Source organism: Camelina sativa, chromosome 10, assembly GCF_000633955.1.
Source record: "Camelina sativa cultivar DH55 chromosome 10, Cs, whole genome shotgun sequence".
NCBI lineage: Eukaryota > Viridiplantae > Streptophyta > Magnoliopsida > Brassicales > Brassicaceae > Camelina > Camelina sativa.
In genome coordinates this window covers 4855761-4875934 of record NC_025694.1, presented here as the reverse complement: position 1 = coordinate 4875934, position 20174 = coordinate 4855761, and the positions used below count along the sequence as shown (strand labels likewise).

The 20174-nt window shown below is 35.1% G+C and overlaps 2 protein-coding genes across 2 annotated transcripts; both read right to left on the bottom strand.

The window, feature by feature from the left end:
* On the bottom strand, positions 13055 to 14649 carry LOC104717150 (ankyrin-2-like). The gene is made up of 3 exons (XM_010434681.1): positions 14343 to 14649; positions 13908 to 14191; positions 13055 to 13747 (listed from the first exon to the last, which is right to left on the bottom strand). The coding sequence occupies exons 1-3, from the start codon at positions 14647 to 14649 to the stop codon at positions 13055 to 13057; spliced, it is 1284 nt and encodes a 427-aa protein (XP_010432983.1).
* Positions 15341 to 16128, bottom strand: LOC104720053 (ankyrin repeat-containing protein At2g01680-like). Its single transcript, XM_010438022.1, has 3 exons — positions 15969 to 16128; positions 15534 to 15817; positions 15341 to 15373 (listed from the first exon to the last, which is right to left on the bottom strand). Exons 1-3 carry the CDS (start codon positions 16126 to 16128, stop codon positions 15341 to 15343), a joined length of 477 nt encoding a protein of 158 aa, XP_010436324.1.

The following is a 20174-nucleotide window of genomic DNA, read 5'->3' as shown; positions in this document are numbered from 1 at the left end:
CCCGTAAGGTGGTGTAGGTGATGGTAGTTGTTTGCTTAACAAGGTAGTACCTGAAGTAATTCGCATGAGACTTCAAGACCTTAGAGGTATTAGAGTTCAGAATAGAAGCTAATATCAGGATTTGCAATAAGTAAGTGTAGAACCGTAACATAACAGGTAGATCCTCTCTGCCATGGAAATGGTGATCAAGAATTCTACACAAGATTAGTAGTCGGTAGGACACTGGTGAATAAAAAGCAGACCGTGACCTTCTGAGGAGAGGTTGGTTGCAGGGCATTGGGTGTATGAGAGTGCATCAATGAAGCTAAAATCAGGTGCCAAAGGGTGATGTAAAGTCGTGCTAAAACAGGCGGGTCCTCTCTGCCATGGAAATGGTGATTAAGGGTTCCACACAAAGCTTGCAATCAACAGAATATGAGGACATAAACAAACGGCCTGAACTTCAGAGGCGGGTATGATTGATGGGATTTGGGAGAGACGCGATACCTCCAGATTTGGGGACCAATAGACAATGTCATATGTTTAGCAATAGCCATAGTTCTAACATACCCCTTGTACAACCAAGATAGACTAGCTAAGTGGATTCTCTGATGCAATCTTCGAACACCGAGGATGGCCAAACAAACTAGTAACAATATAGAGGAGAACAGAGGGCTAGATAGAGAGAACCTGGGCATTTGGAAGTTTGGCAAAACCATTTAGGAAGCCAACAAGCCGAGTTTGGGACCAAAACTCATCCGCAGGAATCCGGTGGATATTGTGGATGGCCAGGAGAGTTGATTCGTGCAGCGGCTAACCAACTTAAAATACGATATTATAATTTTATAAACATGGACCTAGCTATTACAATGTCAATGTCTAATTACAAGGATAAACTTTTTTGTTTGTTTGTCAACGAGAATAATACTTATTTTAATCTACATCCAGTCGAGATTCATTTCAGGTTTCTTGACAAACTTTAAATTCGGATTTCACCCAAATCGATTTCTATTATAGTTTTAAAAGTGTTATTTTAGGGCATAGAGCGTAATTAATGTAATCTCTAACTAATGTACTCAGCTAGTTTTGATGGAACATTGACATTTCTTCAATAAGCCTTAGCTCACGCAGGTCAAACATATCACATATGTTGCAGAAAATTGAAGAGAATAGAAACTGGAATGCTTGAACCAAACTAAAGTATTGTTCTGATTAATGGACGCTTCCACATAACTGTTTTACATACAAGATGAAGATAGAGATCAAGCAGAAAATGAAAAACGTGTAATGATTGTTTTTTGCACGAAAATAGATATGTGGATGCAAAAATGTACAACGTTGCAATGAACAGTCCTTCGGTGTCTGATCCACTATCTCTCTCTCTCGTAGGTCGGTCATGCATCTAATTTATATATTTTAATATTTAAAAATTATCTTGGAATTCTTTTTAGTATATGTTATTACACTCATAACTCATTATAACCATTGATAAAAAAAAAAACCATTATAACCAACTGATAAGCCTGTTTTAAATTAGAGATACATCTAATGATGTTAATTACCAACGACAAATCTTTTTAACTTCCTATATTAATGAAGTACAGATTCAGTGTGATTCCAACGATTTTTTATCCAAAAGTTGGTAACGTCGTGATGACTTTTACCATGCCCATGCCCATTTTTTTACTCTCTTAATTTGATTTTTCCGCTATATGAAAGATTAAGAATACATAATTCAATTTTGTAAGGATGTATATTACGTTAAAGAGTTTTTTTTCCTTTTTCTTTTAGATCAGTTTTAGTCTAAGATTCTAACCATATAGTTTCAGACTTTCAGTTGTCACGTAAATTAATGACTAGATGGAGGGATAGTGGCTAGGCGAGTACCAAACTAGTTAAGAAATGTAAAATGAACATCCATCACTTTCAGTTTTGACATCAGATTAAACGAAAGCCTATTATTTCCGTAACGCTTTCTTATTTCTGAGTTTTATCATTAACACTCTTTTTAAAATTATATGTATACTAAGATCATCTTTATTGGATCGATAGATATCTACGTTTGTAGAAGTTAGAAGTTACAACCACGCAAACTCCCGTGGATGAAAATATATATAAAGGAGAGTGCATGTGCATGACTTGATCCAAATAAATTTGGGGTGAATTATGTTGAAACGAGGCCATGAAATCGTTGGTTCGTGATACTGTTTCAGTTAATGATGATAAACTGATTTAAGTGGTACAAAAAGCTGGTTTATCGTTTACCACTTTATTGTTAACCAAAGCCTAACCCAATTTGGTAAATGTAACTTCTACCCTTATCGCATCGCTGTTATCAGGACCTACCCAATTTGGTAAATGTATTTTTTTTTTGATTGAATGTTAAATTAATTCAACCAAAAAAACTTATCTTTACAATATATGCAGCTCTTATGAATCCTGAATAGTGCAACTAAACAACTCTAAACCCTAAAGTTTCTCTCCCAAAACCCGAATATCGAGCCAATGCTACTACTAAAATTCTCCAACGCCGGTGGGGCTCCTGCTCACCATAATCGGGGTATCTCGACCTTTGTCCCTGTTCTTTGCTTTCCTTGTTTCCTTAGCTCTCTTTTTTCAACTTTTTTTCCTCTTTTGAAACCTTTGCAAACCCTCTGTAATCAATCAGATCCAGGCAAAGTCTTGCGCAACACTGAGTACGGAAGACGGAGGAGACTTACAAGCTCTTCCCTCTTTCACCCTAACTCAGCCTCACTACCGGCGGAAACCGAGTCCCATGGTATCCTCAAATCTCGATCCGGAATGGTAATCACCTCTGCAGATCTTTCTACCACAACGTCACCCAAGCCTTGGCAGGCAGAGACGGAGACGACGATTGGTGAGGAAACCTCCAGAGATGTATTTTTTCTCCGCTACTGGACTACCACCTTGAACACAAGTCACACCTTGAGCTTGACAACTCTGTATATGCTTTCATCAGAGACGGGAAAGCTTCTCTCAATCTCTCCGGTCAGCCGCTGTGCGCATCCTTTCTCCGGACCATTCACAACAACCTCCCATTTGTGGATGAGCTGTAAAACTGATACCGACTTGTTAGCTCTACAAAAGATCTTTCCCAACCTCCAAAAGCTCAGGTTCTCTCTATCTAACCCTCTGTTCTTCTATCGACTTTACCTAGTTTTTTTTGGCTATCCTCGGTGTTCGAAGACTGCATCAGAGAACCATTTAGCTAGCTTGTCTTGGATGTACAAATGATTAGGTGGAACTATGGTATTTGCTCAACTTGTGACTTTGTCGTTTGGATCCCAAAACTGGAATTATCAGAGATTATTCGAACTCCAGCAACCATACATCTTTACGAAGCTCAGGTCTGTTGTTCTCTTGTTCGGGTTTTGTTGTCTACAACCTTTGTGTGGAATTCTTGATCACTATCTTCATGGCAGAGAGGATCCACCTGGTATGTTTCGACATTACACTTATCTTTGCACCTGCTTATTAGCCTCATTGATGAACATTACTGCTCCCATTACCTTGCAACCATCCTCCTCTCCGAAGCTCAGGTCTGTTTACCTTCAGTCAATGTCCTACCGACTTCAAAATTTGTGTGGAATTCTTTATCACTATCTTCATGGCAAAGAAGATCCACATGTTTTGTTACGGTTCTACACATGTTTCTTGCGAATCCTGATGTTAGCTTCATTGTTGCCATTCATTACTCCTTCGTACTTGAAGTCTCAAGGCGGTTTAGATATGAATGCAAATTTCCGAGGTTGTGGTTTTGGTTTTAGAGATTTCTCAACCAACAGCCACTCCTCAACAGTTCTAGCTTATTACTTCAGGCATCATCTTATTAAGCACACCAACACCAGCATCTCCACCACCCTCCGGGCTATTGCCCCCCGAATCCCTGCCATGGTATTGCTTCTGCTAGTGCTCTTCACTCCGGTGAGTTCTTTGGCCCTGATTCCTCTACCAACGGCACTGTGTCTTATGACCGTGGCCTATTTGTCATCTATCGAGTCCATCGACGATTTTCAATCCTGCAACCATGATCCCACTTGTCTCCAACTGCCTTTTAGCACTTGTTGCATTGCTCTCATGGATTCTTGCTTGATGTCTTATTTATCTTTGTTCTTGTTTATGGCTTTGGGGAAATCCTTTGCTTGTAATTTTAAACTTTGGGATTCTTATCCCTATCATTGTAATGTTTCTGTTTGAATGAATAGAATCATTCGTTTGTCAAAAAAATAAAAAAAAATAAAATACAATATATGCATCATCAGTTTCTTGAAATTTGGTAAATGTAACTTTGTTTACTGATTATGGTAGAGCTCCTTCAATTCAAACGTTCATGACATTTTCTTTATTTCTTTCGATTTATCATGAATGAATTGTTTCGGCAATACTAAGAACTAAAATCAATGAAATCCACCGAAATCAAAATATAAACTTTTTTTTTGTGTTCTCATCGGTTCATCAGTTATAAATGTACAATATTTTTTGTATAGGGGTCAATTGTAAGTTTGGTGAACAGAAAATGAGACGCAAATCAACTTTCAGAACTTAAAAGAAGAAATCCAAACACTTTTCGTGTGGTCTTTTTCAAATATACAAGATATCAAAATTATATTTACAAATTACTGACATAATCTTGGTTGATTTACATTTTTTTATCAAATCTTTTACAAATTTGTAAGGCAACATCTACATAAAATATGCACATAGAATAGATATAGATACAATACGAAGCCTCTTTATATATAACTATAGTTTAAGTTTCCCAATCAAAACACCAACCAGGTCTGTTATCTCTTCTTTTACGACAAATTGGTTTTTCATTTTCTTTTGCTACGACCTCCCAAATACATACACTACAGTACAACATCTTAATAGGATCATTTTCTCTAGAATTGCCATATATAGTAAACTTGTGAGATCCACCTTTATGCCACGTAAAATCGCATTTAAACTTTGTAGTCTGTTTCCAATTTACTCTAAATTTAAACTCCCAACTTTGACTCCAAGGGATACGTTGTAACCCCAAATTATCTTCGGTAGATGAGCAGTTTACATTCAAAATATGTTTGCTGGACAATGAATTAATAATTCTAACTGTTTTTTTTTAAAACGGAAGCAAGCGTCTCGAGTTTAGCTCTCCTGATGCATCATTTGAAAGGGGTGATGGTGATGACACCGATACAGAAAGAACAAGAGTTGCAAAAATGTAAATCATGTAAAATATATGATTATAGAAAACCATGATTTTGTTTATGGTTTAGTATATGATTGTATTGCAGTTGATTAGACGTGAATATATAGTTGATCTTTTAATTTATTTATAGAATGCAATCGTATATTGTCCCTTATTTATAGTATGTAGTTTGCTATTTATAGTAAAGAAACTATTACAATTCAATCCAAGAGTTGCGAGGTGACTACTTAATTAAGAAGAACCATAGAAGGAATTTTATGAAAAATCATCTGCTTCTCATATAATTCAAATTGCGAAAGTAGACATAAATTGATATCTTCACGTTTCAAACCTTAAAAAGAAAAAACATTAAAAAAAAATGATGAATCTAGTTGCAAAACGATACTTAAAAATAGTCACAACGCGATGGAGGAGAGAAACACATGGCTAAATTTGTTATTTTTAAAAGTAAATGATTTTGTGTTTTTGGGCAAAGTTTTTCTAGGGATTTATTAATATATTTATGATATTTTTCTAGGGTTTATTAATTACCTAATTTATAATCTTTTTCGCCAAACACATATGTTTCTCTGTATCCACATATATTGATACACATGTTTCTCTGTAAACACATATGTTTCGCAAAACTACCAACTACATTTTTCACCGAATTCAACCAGCTTATATAAGCATAGTGATAATTGTTTGACAGAAGAAGAGCACATAGTTTCATGTAGTCCAAATATGGCAAAATAAAAATACATATGATTAGAAATCACACTGAAGCAAGCTGAATGAAAAATATCATCAAATGATACAAGCTAGGTAGCTTCCAATAATCACATGCCCGAGGTATACACTTCAATCACAAACTTTTCAACTTTATCGGCTGAAATTAATTAAACTCAGTGGTTAGCTCAAGCCATTAATGGAAGCAAATTTGAGGTTTAGCCATATATGTTATTAGGGTGGAACAAATTTGTTAGTCACCGTGGAACTGTCGTGTTTTATTGTTTGGTTTGAGTTACGTACGGGTGGTGTATTGGGCGTGAGTTGTTTGGTCGTGAGCAAATTTGTTAGTCACCATATATGTTATTGTTTGGTCGTGAGTTGTGTGTTGTATTGGTTTGGTGTATGATAGCTTATGCATTTATTTTTTATTTCTAGGCTGCTGGATCATCTAAACATGGTCATAACTTTGGACTTGGAGCACTTAGTGAGGTTTTACCATCTGTTGGTGCCTCATCAAGTGTACCACAATGTGGTGAAAAAGTAGAGACAATAACACATCGGATACAGGAGATGGAAACTGATCTGAAATAAAACCTTGAAGAAAATCAGCAAATCCAGAAAAGACTTAGCTATGGAGAAACTTGTTGAATATTTTGCAAGTCAAAATGTCTAAATCCAACACTACTACCAAGACCATCCACCTTTATCTAACTACTATGGTTTGTTTGTATTTCTTTTCAGTTATGTTTATGGATTAACTTTGTGCTTGGTTTATATTTCCTTTCAGTTGTGTTTATGTATCAACTTTGTATTTGGATGTTAGTTTGTTATCTATATATTATCGTTTGCATATTATTTTTAGTTTTCATGTTTTATTCTATAATTATATATTTTTTGAAATATGGTGAAAGGATTTAATATTTTAAAAAAAATCTAGGAACGTGAAATGTCACAAATAAGTACACATTGTGGTAATTAAAAAATAAAAATAAAATAAAAAATAAAATAAAAAAGTAAAAATAAAAATAGTGACGGTTGTGTGTCTCTAATCAAGTCACTAATTGTGTCTAGTTTGTGATTGTATTTTGGTGGCAAAAAGTCACAACGTAGTGACTTAAAATAGTACTAATTTGTAACAAATATATGACATTTTTTGGGTCATGTGTTGTGTCATATTTGTGACTCTATTAACCGTCATAAATTGTAACTTTTTGTGACTATTCAATTATCGTCACAACTTGTGACAAATTGTTACTTCAAAAACGTCACAACTGTTTATGACTTTTTTGTGACTTACACCCATTTGTGACCATTTTATTGTGACCTTCAATCCATTTCATTTTCGTCACAATAAAGTATTTGTGACCAAAAATTAATATATTATGACCATCTATATTAACATTTTCACAGCAAATTTTTGAAAAAAACGTTAGAATTCTAAAATATTTACAATCCTATGCCATTGACATTTATTATGTTTTCACACATTTAGCTTCAAAAAATCAAGTCAATCATCCCAAGAATCTCTACCATATATATGCAATAATCGATTTCAAGATATAAAGTTATGGGAAACCTATAAATCAGCTATATTCGCTTTTGTATGTCATTAATTACTCACCACATTTAATTTTAAAATAGAAACAAATTTAAATACAGAAACAAATTAATGGCTAATAAAAATATCAAATCACATAAACTTGGCATATTCTCTAAAAATAAATCTTATGCAATATTTAATCCCTAATTATCTGGTAACTAATTAAAGATGTTGTGTGTTAAGAGGTGAAAAAAATAAACCTAATCAATTGCCTATAAATAATTGGTCCTTAATCACAAGTTAGCACCACCAACAACATCAATCATCAGTCTCTTCCTTCCAATACCGACGGGAGTAGGAAACAAATCTGGTGATCCTCAGTCTGCTACATCATTTTCCGATAAGAGCTTCTTCTTTTTTGTGAAAAAGAGATCTCAGAAAAGTGTCGTGGAACAGATTCAAACCATTTTATATGATAAGATTGATTGTCAATTTGTGATGATGCAAAAGTATTCATACTGCTAAATATTTCACTCTTTTTTTTCCTTATAAGTATATATTTTTAGTTAGAGCAATATATATGTTTCGCTTCTTAATGTCATTATCCTCTTTTTTTCAGTAGATTGTGATTATGTAACTAATTAATTTTGGTAATATATACATATTCTTGTGTGTAGATCATCAACGTGATTAGTGTTTGATTTGAATATAGGGTGATGAAATATATAAAAAGAAGACCAACACTTTAAGCAATTTGTAAAAACAACTCCTTACAAATTACACAATTCTATTTGGAAAACAATTCCTCAAGCAGATTTAACAAGTCTCTTTAACTTTTTTTTCTTCATATTTTACCTTAGATCATACAAGAAACAGTTACCTTATAAATCATAAGATCTATTGGAGAAAACAAAGTCAACAACCCGAGGGTGTAATACAAGACGGGTTTGAAACAATATTACTAAAAAAATAAAATATCATTAATCTCATATTTCAACATGGATAAAATCTTCATATTACTATTTTTTTAACAACACCAATATAGGGCATGCACAATTAAAATGATTTAATAAAAATTGGTATTATGCAATCTTAATAATTATTAATAAACTCCAACAAAATCTGTAAATTCCAAAAAAATGTGAATTCCAAAAAATAAATGTTTACATTGCGGGTTAAAATATAATAATAATGTTTACGGATTATAAATTTTTAAACTTTATAAGATTTATAAATATTTAAACTTTATATGAATTATAAATATATCATATAACTTACATATCCTGCGGTGTACCTAAAAAAAATAGATGTGTCATTTATAGAGTTAATCTCATAATTATAAATGTTTTTTTTACTAAAAAGGAGATATCAAATACAAATATATCCTGTTACACAATATAAATATTGAGTAAATCAAATTTAGTCCTATATGAGTAATATCAACAATGCTACTAACTTTATGATAATAAAACTAAATTTGTGTAAATACAGAGTTTAGCTATTTAACATATGCACAATACTAAAAAAGCAACAATATTTTATGGAAATTTTTATTTATCCACGGGTCCAAACCTAGACTAAAAANCCGAGGGTGTAATACAAGACGGGTTTGAAACAATATTACTAAAAAAATAAAATATCATTAATCTCATATTTCAACATGGATAAAATCTTCATATTACTATTTTTTTAACAACACCAATATAGGGCATGCACAATTAAAATGATTTAATAAAAATTGGTATTATGCAATCTTAATAATTATTAATAAACTCCAACAAAATCTGTAAATTCCAAAAAAATGTGAATTCCAAAAAATAAATGTTTACATTGCGGGTTAAAATATAATAATAATGTTTACGGATTATAAATTTTTAAACTTTATAAGATTTATAAATATTTAAACTTTATATGAATTATAAATATATCATATAACTTACATATCCTGCGGTGTACCTAAAAAAAATAGATGTGTCATTTATAGAGTTAATCTCATAATTATAAATGTTTTTTTTACTAAAAAGGAGATATCAAATACAAATATATCCTGTTACACAATATAAATATTGAGTAAATCAAATTTAGTCCTATATGAGTAATATCAACAATGCTACTAACTTTATGATAATAAAACTAAATTTGTGTAAATACAGAGTTTAGCTATTTAACATATGCACAATACTAAAAAAGCAACAATATTTTATGGAAATTTTTATTTATCCACGGGTCCAAACCTAGACTAAAAATAATCATAAGTATGTGATGGGGTACACTTATATATTTTTGCGGGTTGGTTAAAAAATACAAGCAAAATATCTTAAAACTTAATCTTATATAAAAAGAGTTATAAACCAACACTAATCCGCTCCATCACACTCATATACAAAACTAATTAATTTTATTTTTTTAATAACTAATAGGCTCTAGGCAAAACTAACTAATTTCAAATTGAGAATTTGTGAATAAAAATTAAATAATATTATATGAACTACAAAGTGTATTATACATATTAACATATGTTTATTTTCACAACAACTAATCTTGATTGATTCAATTCCAAGATAAAGGAAATTAAATTAATTAAATTCCAAACGAAAATAATAATTTGTATATAGATAAAGCAAATAAATTACAAACATCTCAATATTATTATAAAACATTTGCTATATATCTATATAGATATATTTTGTCAACTTTTAAAAATAAATATTTGATTCAACATAATATTTTTTAGTAAATTATATAAAATAGTTTTAAAAAATAACATAAGCCCGCGGTATACCGCGGGTTAAAATCTAGTTAAATTGGTAACAATATTCACTTTTTATTGTAGTGTTAAGCAATTGCCGATCATCCCTGTGGATATTTGGCTCAATATCAGTTTCTTCTTTACCGAGTAATATTTTTTAAAATATTCTCTTTTATGGAGAGATCACTTTCACAACCCTCCTCTATTGTACAGAGCTCAATACCACAAACCTTATTATTTCAAAAACTATCAAGTGTGTATTCTCATTAGAAAAAGTCTTCAATTTTTATCTTAATCTTTCTTGTACGTAGTTAATTTCAATTTGCATGGATTCCCCTCTTTTAATTTGAGGATTTAATTAATGTTCTGAAATACAGAAAAACAAATTCTTCACAAGTACAAAGTCTTGGAAAAAGGTGGAAAACTTGCTGAAACTATCAAGTGTGTGTATTAGGTATTATGATCCAACGAAATCTATGAGAAAATGATTTAATAATGTGGAAATTTTATAATGATGTAAACACATATTCCGCAAAATCAAAATTGCAGAAAGCCTTTTTTTTTTTTTGTTAACAGCTAAATCATATAATGATGTGAAGACATGTTCAAAGAAAAGTGGAAAAACAAAAGACTTTTCTCTCTAGGGTACTAACATCGAGGCCTCATCTGCGCTAACTTCTTGTGACGCCAGCGTAGCTTTAGCTCGCCGGCGTCGGGATTGTCCCCTCTCCACTCTCTTTTGCTCTCTTTCTTGCTTCCCAGTTTTTATTTTTTCCCCTTTTTCAATTTGGTTATGAACCCCTCAGATCCCGATACACTTATTTTCGACAGAGACAAAGAGCGATGGCGCTTTCCGGTGAACCGTCTTTTTTTTTCTCTGCATGTATCAGCCGGGTTATCAGATCCACATATAGACGCGGTTCATATTTTCCGACCTAACTGGCTGCTCACACCTAGGAAAGCTTTTGTTTGGGGACCGAGGTTTGTTGGTGAGCTCCTATCTGGACAAGCAGCCGCAACTCTCATGGTGGAGACGTCGACGGCACACGGCGCCTCCTTTCTCAGATCAGCAGTCCATCTCTCCAAAGACGATATGTCCCTGTGGTTTCCCGTATTAGCTTATTACCGCCTCTATGGCTGGCTGGCTCCTACTGATGCCTTGTCCTCCGGAGATGCACGATTATCGGAACCTAGCTTCACCACTCCGGATAGCTGCCGCCGCACAACCACTCAAGATTGGTCAACCTTCACGAAATTAGGGTTTCTTCTGGTGGGCCGTGCAATATTTGTCGGCCCGTTAAGCTTTTCAAAAGCAAAGTCCATTACCTTTAAATCCAGGTCCAACATTCAAAAACTTTTGCTAAACCTATTCTCAAGACCTCTTCGTTATTGTGTTTGTAAGAGCGTACGATACCTTCTGCAACCTCTATCGACATCCCTGAATTGGTTCAGCCATTATCAATTGCAAACCCTGGCTAGAAGAAATCCCTCGATGAACTCTTCACATCAAAGCTCACAGCCTTTGGGATTCATGTTTCTAGTTTATAGCCACACCATTGGAATGAGGAAGGAAGGCATTATGACCCCGGATCCACGGAACGGCGGTTACCGACACTTCCTCATTACCCTGCATTCAAGCCCCGTGATCACAGAGCTTCGTCATGGTGATTCAACCCACTGCGGGGACAACTTTCAATTAATTGGTGCTTCAAATCTAAATCCAAGTAAGCCCAGATACGATCCTTTATTCCATTCGCTGAAGTCATATTATAGCCAATGGTGTGATCAAGATTACGTACTCTATGGAATCCATTTGAGAAGTAATTCATCATTGTTGCTTTGGCTTTGCGGTAATTCCTTGAGAATTATGATATTAGTATCTTGTTTGGCCTTGTTTTGTGAACCCTATTGCTGGAAGAATTATAGCTTATGGATCCCGATGTCAAGCTGTCCGTTCTTTGGCTTCGGCTTTGGTCTGTCCAAGGTCAGTTTGCACCCGGCAACAACTCTAGCAAATTTCTTCAAGCTTCAGAGCACATTAAACCTTGCTCGAAATATCTTCAAGCTACTACCCTTTGTAGACCTTCTCAAACCGATGAGAAGTGCAGCTATGACCCCTTTTCTAACGCCAACGAGTCTCATGACAGTGGCTAGTTCCTCATCCATTGATTTGTTCATGAAAGAGTCCTTTGACAGTCTTGACCTCACATGTACCAAATCTCTTCAAGAATTTGGCTCAAAGCTCTCAATAACCCATTGCCGATTAATCATATCTTTACTTTGTACTTTTGTTGTTTTGGCATTGGGGAATGCCCTTTTATCTTGTAACTTAAGGAATGGTTGTTTGAACCTTACCTCATTTGAGTAATGAAATACAAGTGTTTTGAAAAAAAAAAGAAAATGTTAAGACATGTTCCAAAAAAATATATGATTTAATAATGTGAAAATTTTAATGAACTAGATCGTTGGCAAGTTAAACATGCAATTGGGACTAGGACTTGACATATAGATCATAATGTGAGATTAAATGGCTAGCCAAAATGCCATATATTCTCTCCGTCTCACAAATTAAAATTATTGATGTTTTATTATTTTTTTGTCTCTAAAAAAATTGATTTTGTATATTAAAAAAAATTAATTGATTTTTTTATTTTAATTTTTTTCTACGTAGCATACTATCTAAAGTTTATATTTTATCTTTTTACCTAAAAATAATTATAAATTAATTCATAAATAAAATTTTAACTTTTTCTTAATATATGTGAAATTGGCAAAAACATCTATTAGAGAGAGACGGAGTTCAACATAGTTCATATGAGATTCTTTGCTTATCTATCAAATACGAAGGACTATAATTAAACTATTATATTGTCGATAAACCTTCCAAAACCATCTGACTTTTGGGCTTTACTGTCCTCAGCTGGAGAGCTAATTTCCACTTCAAGAATAAGAAAATCAGATAACAAAGAAAGCCAATTAGAGTCACAATCACAAGGAATATTGGAAAGAATATTCTTGTCTGGCCGTTCAACAATATTGCAATCCCATAAGAGCAGCAGAGAGGAGTTGCGATCAAGATATAGAACCAAGTGTACTCTCTACCAGGTGGTAAGAGAATGAAGTTCAAAAACATAGAGAAAAAAAAAGACATCGTAATGAATCCCCAAAGTAGTAGACATATTAATTCTCCGTAATTACTTGAATAGTCGTCTTTTAGGCATCTTGGTGGCTGTAGTGCTGTTGTATACGTAGCCGTGGTGATGAGTATGGTTATCACCTGAAGCGCGTTTCTGGTTCCTTCTGATATGCCGCTCTTGTAACGTGTCATTTGGATGGAGCAAAATTCCCTGAACGTAACCCGTGATCTCAAATATTCAGACGATGTCTTGACTTTGGGTAGAGCAGCTTTGCTCTTTCCACCCCAACTTCTTATCAGTTTTTCAGTATCTTTGTCCATGTACCGACCGTTGGCCCGAAGTATGTCTAGGGATGTTAAACCATCTTTGTTCTGGATGTTCCGGTCAAGCGAGAGGCATTTCAACAACGGTTTTACTGCCTGTACATAACATTTCCACACGCACCAAAAGGTAACAAATTAACCTTCATTTACATTATGTATATATATCAAATCATATCGTGTTGTTTTGGTTTAATAACAGAATACTCCTTTAATTTTAAAAAGTACGACATAAGAGAAGAATATTTGAATACATTACCTGATGTTTATTCTGATATGCCGCGACATGCAACGCCGTGTTGCCCTCACGATCTTTTCTGTTTAGGATGTCTTTCTCCATAGACGCAGCTTCCCTTTGGCGTATTCTTTCGATCCATCCCGTAAGCACTTTGAGCTCTTCATATCTGCCGTTCAAGACCGCCATGTGTAGAGCCGTCTCACCGCTTACGTTTACATCCAAAATGCTCTTGGGACAAGCCATGATAAACTCCGTGAGGAGATCGACACCACCTTTCTCCACTACAAGATGTAGTGGTGTCACACCTGTTTAGAAAATTGAATAATATATCATTAATGTTAGACGTTGCCTATCTATAGAGGAAAATAGACCTCAACTGAACTCATGTAAGGGAATATGTCAAACTATGAAGTGCGGGCGATCTAAAGTAGAATTATTATTATTCAAGAAATATACCTCCTCTGCCACGAAGACGAACAAGATTGGGATCAAACTTGACTAGCTCTAGTGCTATCTCGACTTGATTGTTCTCCACGGCAAGGTGCAATGGACTATATCCCCGTGTATTTAGTTTATACGTAAACGATGGCATCAACACCATCAAGTCCATGGCCATGTCTATTTTCCCAAACATTGATGCTTCATGAAGCGGCGTATGCACATACGGTGATGCTTCAATCTTTTGTAGTATAGAAGGATCTTTATCTATTAAAGAATACAAGGCATCAATGGATTGTGTGACCCAAGCTAACCTTCTATCCATATATGGATTCAGAGATAATGAATTAAAATGACTCAATGGAAGCTTTGTCTAAGCTTACATTTATAGAAACCCAAAAAATATTACGACTGAGGTTTTTTTTTTTGGTAATGTTACGACTGAGGTTTATATGATTGTTTTTATCTCTCTTTTTTTTGGAACAAATATGATTGTTTTATCTTAAATTACAAAATTGCATTTAATATTTAAAGATATGGGGACAAATAAATATATATTCAATATTTTAGTAAATTTATGAAAGCATGTAATTCTCGTGTGAATGTGACTTGTTTCTGTACTTGATCGATTACCGTATGGCCGTATCCATTGTGGTGCGCATGTGATTTGTTTCTGTACTAGAATCGAAAATGAGCATGGCAAGAACGTACGTACGTGGTGAGACAAAGTCATGATGTTAATTACCAACGACAAAGTCATTATGTACATTTCTCAACTTCCTACATTAATGAACAGATTAAATGTGATCCAACGATTTTTGATCCAAAAGTTGGTAAAGTCGTGACTTTCACCATGCCCATGCGCCATGCCCATTTTAGTCTCTCTCGATTTGATTTCTGCTATGCAAGATTAAGCATACATATAACTTGATTCAAATTTGTAAGGATATATAGTACAGTAAAGAGTTTTAGTCTAAGACTAGTCGTATAGTTTCAGTTGTCACGTAAATAAATGATTAGATGGATNATTTCAACAACGGTTTTACTGCCTGTACATAACATTTCCACACGCACCAAAAGGTAACAAATTAACCTTCATTTACATTATGTATATATATCAAATCATATCGTGTTGTTTTGGTTTAATAACAGAATACTCCTTTAATTTTAAAAAGTACGACATAAGAGAAGAATATTTGAATACATTACCTGATGTTTATTCTGATATGCCGCGACATGCAACGCCGTGTTGCCCTCACGATCTTTTCTGTTTAGGATGTCTTTCTCCATAGACGCAGCTTCCCTTTGGCGTATTCTTTCGATCCATCCCGTAAGCACTTTGAGCTCTTCATATCTGCCGTTCAAGACCGCCATGTGTAGAGCCGTCTCACCGCTTACGTTTACATCCAAAATGCTCTTGGGACAAGCCATGATAAACTCCGTGAGGAGATCGACACCACCTTTCTCCACTACAAGATGTAGTGGTGTCACACCTGTTTAGAAAATTGAATAATATATCATTAATGTTAGACGTTGCCTATCTATAGAGGAAAATAGACCTCAACTGAACTCATGTAAGGGAATATGTCAAACTATGAAGTGCGGGCGATCTAAAGTAGAATTATTATTATTCAAGAAATATACCTCCTCTGCCACGAAGACGAACAAGATTGGGATCAAACTTGACTAGCTCTAGTGCTATCTCGACTTGATTGTTCTCCACGGCAAGGTGCAATGGACTATATCCCCGTGTATTTAGTTTATACGTAAACGATGGCATCAACACCATCAAGTCCATGGCCATGTCTATTTTCCCAAACATTGATGCTTCATGAAGCGGCGTATGCACATACGGTGATGCTTCAATCTTTTGTAGTATAGAAGGATCTTTATCTATTAAAGAATACAAGGCATCAATGGATTGTGTGACCCAAGCTAACCTTCTATCCATATATGGATTCAGAGATAATGAATTAAAATGACTCAATGGAAGCTTTGTCTAAGCTTACATTTATAGAAACCCAAAAAATATTACGACTGAGGTTTTTTTTTTTGGTAATGTTACGACTGAGGTTTATATGATTGTTTTTATCTCTCTTTTTTTTGGAACAAATATGATTGTTTTATCTTAAATTACAAAATTGCATTTAATATTTAAAGATATGGGGACAAATAAATATATATTCAATATTTTAGTAAATTTATGAAAGCATGTAATTCTCGTGTGAATGTGACTTGTTTCTGTACTTGATCGATTACCGTATGGCCGTATCCATTGTGGTGCGCATGTGATTTGTTTCTGTACTAGAATAGAAAATGAGCATGGCAAGAACGTACGTACGTGGTGAGACAAAGTCATGATGTTAATTACCAACGACAAAGTCATTATGTACATTTCTCAACTTCCTACATTAATGAACAGATTAAATGTGATCCAACGATCTTTGATCCAAAAGTTGGTAAAGTCGTGACTTTCACCATGCCCATGCGCCATGCCCATTTTAGTCTCTCTCGATTTGATTTCTGCTATGAAAGATTAAGCATACATATAACTTGATTCAAATTTGTAAGGATATATAGAACAGTAAAGAGTTTTAGTCTAAGACTAGTCGTATAGTTTCAGTTGTCACGTAAATAAATGATTAGATGGATGGATATATAGTGGCTAGGCGAATACCAAACTAGTTAAGTAAATATAAAATGAATATCGATCACTTTCAGTTTTGAGTCTTTTGACATCAGATTAAACGAAAGCGCAATTCTTCGTAACGCCTCGTTATTTCTGACTTTTATAAAATTTATCCTTGACACTATTTTATATATAGATATATATACTAGGATCATTTTTGTTAAATAGATACCTGTGTTTTAATAAGTAGAACCACGCAAACTCCCGGTGGACGAAAATATATACAAAGGAGAGTGCATGGACTTGACCCAAATAAATTTGGGCTGAATTATGTTGAAACGAGGCCATGAAATCGTTGGTCCGTGATACTTATCAGTTACTGATGATTAAACCGATTTACCGGTACAAAAAGCTGCTTTATCGTTTACCACCAATAGACATAGTTGGTTTATTGTTAACCAAAGCCGTACCCAATTTGGTACCCAAGAATCTATTGCTATTTGCTAGTGCATGTACTCGATCAAAGGATTTGTTGCTTAAACAAGTTTTACCTTATTGGCGTCTCTTGGTCTAAATGTAACTTCCACCCTTATCAGGACTTGTAGGACTTTCTCTCTCTAACTCCATCTAAAATATTATGTAAACTCAACAAACTATCTGTTTCGTTCTGTAAGTGCGTTCACTAAACTATGAAATCCAGTTCACACATAAGCAGAAAATGTCGCATTTCTCATCTCTGTAGTCCCCATCTTAAGCCGCTCACTTCAGAGTCAGCTTTTTAAAAGGATTATATGATATAGTAAGATATGACCATTAGGAACCCTTAATTCTCCTGATTATGGTAACAGCTCATTTCACAATTACACGACAATTTTTTTCTTTTTCTTTGGATATATCATGAATGATTTTTCTGGCAATACTAAGAACAAAAATCAATGAAATCCACGAAGTCAAGATATAATATATTTGTGTGTTTTTATTCTCATCAGTTCATCGGTTAAAAGTCTTGAATATTTTGTATAAGGGGTGAATATGAAACATTATAAGAGCTAATGCTTGAAGTAAATAATGCACTGATCACAAGTCACAATATCACTTTCACTTTCATGTTATAATATGCTGCTATTTATATAATTAACCACTTAGGTAACTGTAATTAAATATACCGTTTGCCCTAATTCTCTCTCAGGCACGATAATCGAGGCGCCGCTCTACTCACCTTTCTTCGACGCCGGTAGAGCTCCGGCTCTCCAGCGTCGGGATCTCTCAAGCTCCCTGCTCCTTTACTACTTCTGTCTACTCTTCTCGTCTGTGTTTTTGGTTCTCTTCACCGGAGGTCTTCGGAGAGTCCAGATCTCAACAACGATTTCGCGTCAGTCTCAATCAATTCCCATCGTCCCACCGCTTCCGTCCTCCTCTCTCAGTGAGACTGCTCATCTGAATATCCAACTAACTAATTTCACTCCTCAACCCCCCGAAGGCCCTGGTTCCATTGGTGCTTGTCTCTCGATCTGGTTTTGTCCACAGTCAACTTTAACATCTCACCTATCCTCGGATTTATATCCTCCCTCCAAGTGTTCGACTTGGCGGCAGCCGGACGGGAGCTCTGTGTTGACACCGGAGCCTTTGAAGATCTTGACAAAGAACACCTTAACCCCGGCTTGCTCTGTTCCAGTCTCGTTATCTCTTTGGCCGAGGTTTGCTCCCCAATCTTACTTTGGAACCCTGGTAGACAGTCTATTCGCTTTAGACTATGACTCATTCCTACACTGTAACCTTCCCCGATCCGCCTATAATCGTATTACTTCAAGTTCAAATTGTTTAGTCCCGATGTTAACTGCTTGGTCAAGACGAGGCTCCCTCGATAGCAGAATATTGGCTTCTTATAATTTACTTGAAAATCCTTTGTGTCGAGTTCAGTGTGAATCCAGGTTTGGTATTAACTCCACTCTCTCCCTCCCTATTCAAGGCTTGATGTGCCCAATGGTATCACTAGTTCGAAGACTACTTCTGATCCTTAAACCATCATCATTGGTAGAATGGTGTGAGAGCTATTTGGAAACCGCTTTAGTTGGATCTCCCAGGGATTATATCTTTGAGGGAGACTGTTTGGTGAAGCTTGGCATTCTGATCCCACCGTTAAGATGTTGGAGTTACCTTGCTTTCACCAGCTCCCTTTATCCACCTCACCCGATCCCTGAACCCAATCAAGAACTATTTGGCATCTGTATGGTCGCATCAATTACCTCTGCTTCGTCAAGACGAGTTTCTCTCGGTAGCAGAACATCGGTGTCTCCAAAGCTGCTTCTTAGACTACTTTGTCGAGGTCAGTCTTTTAACCCTGTCCGGATGCTTGCTTTATGTAGACATATTTATGAATCCGATCCGACAACTTGCCTGCACCCTACCCTTGAACCATTTGACCCCCTCTTTCTGTTACCGCCTTTGGATAGAAACCTTGGGTATGTTGATCTAGTCCAGGACCAAACTGTTTACAAGCTTTGTGTGGATTTCATTTACCTCCATTTCCATGTGAGGGATGACCCACCTGCTTTGTTACGGCTTGTCACCCTTCAATTACGATTCCCGGTTTCATCTTCTTCAATCACCATGATCACTCGACAACCATCTCACCGCTTAGCCTCCTCCATGGAGCACACTTTTAAAAGCTCCTATGCGTCTATCGCAAGAGCGAAGTATGACCAGCTGTTGGTCAGGGATTTCCTGAAGTTTGCCTCCAAACTTGAATCCTATAAGACTTCAAAAGATCTTTCACCCTTTGCAAACTCCTCAAGGTTGTGCATCTTGTCGGAAGACTCATGTAGTCTCTATCTTTACATTTCTTATAATATTTTGCTTCTAAACTGTAAGAACATCCCTCTTTTGAAGTTTTAAGTTTAATGAAAGTTTGTTGTTGTCCAAAAAAAACCACTTGTATAAAAGTTGTATTATCATTATCCTCAATCAACCTATTTTGTTCTTATATATAAGATGGTAAATCGAATTAGGTGAACGGAGACTGCGGACGCAAGTCAACTTTTCTGAACTCAAAAGAAGGAATCCAAACACTTTGTCGTGTGATCCTGGTTGATGTACACGTGGCTCATAATTAGTTCAGTTCATTCATTGAGCTTTGAAATTGATTGGTATGATGAGCGTTACCAGTTTTGGTGAAAGCATTTTCCTTGTTCAGGACGACACGCAGTGTTCATCATCTATAT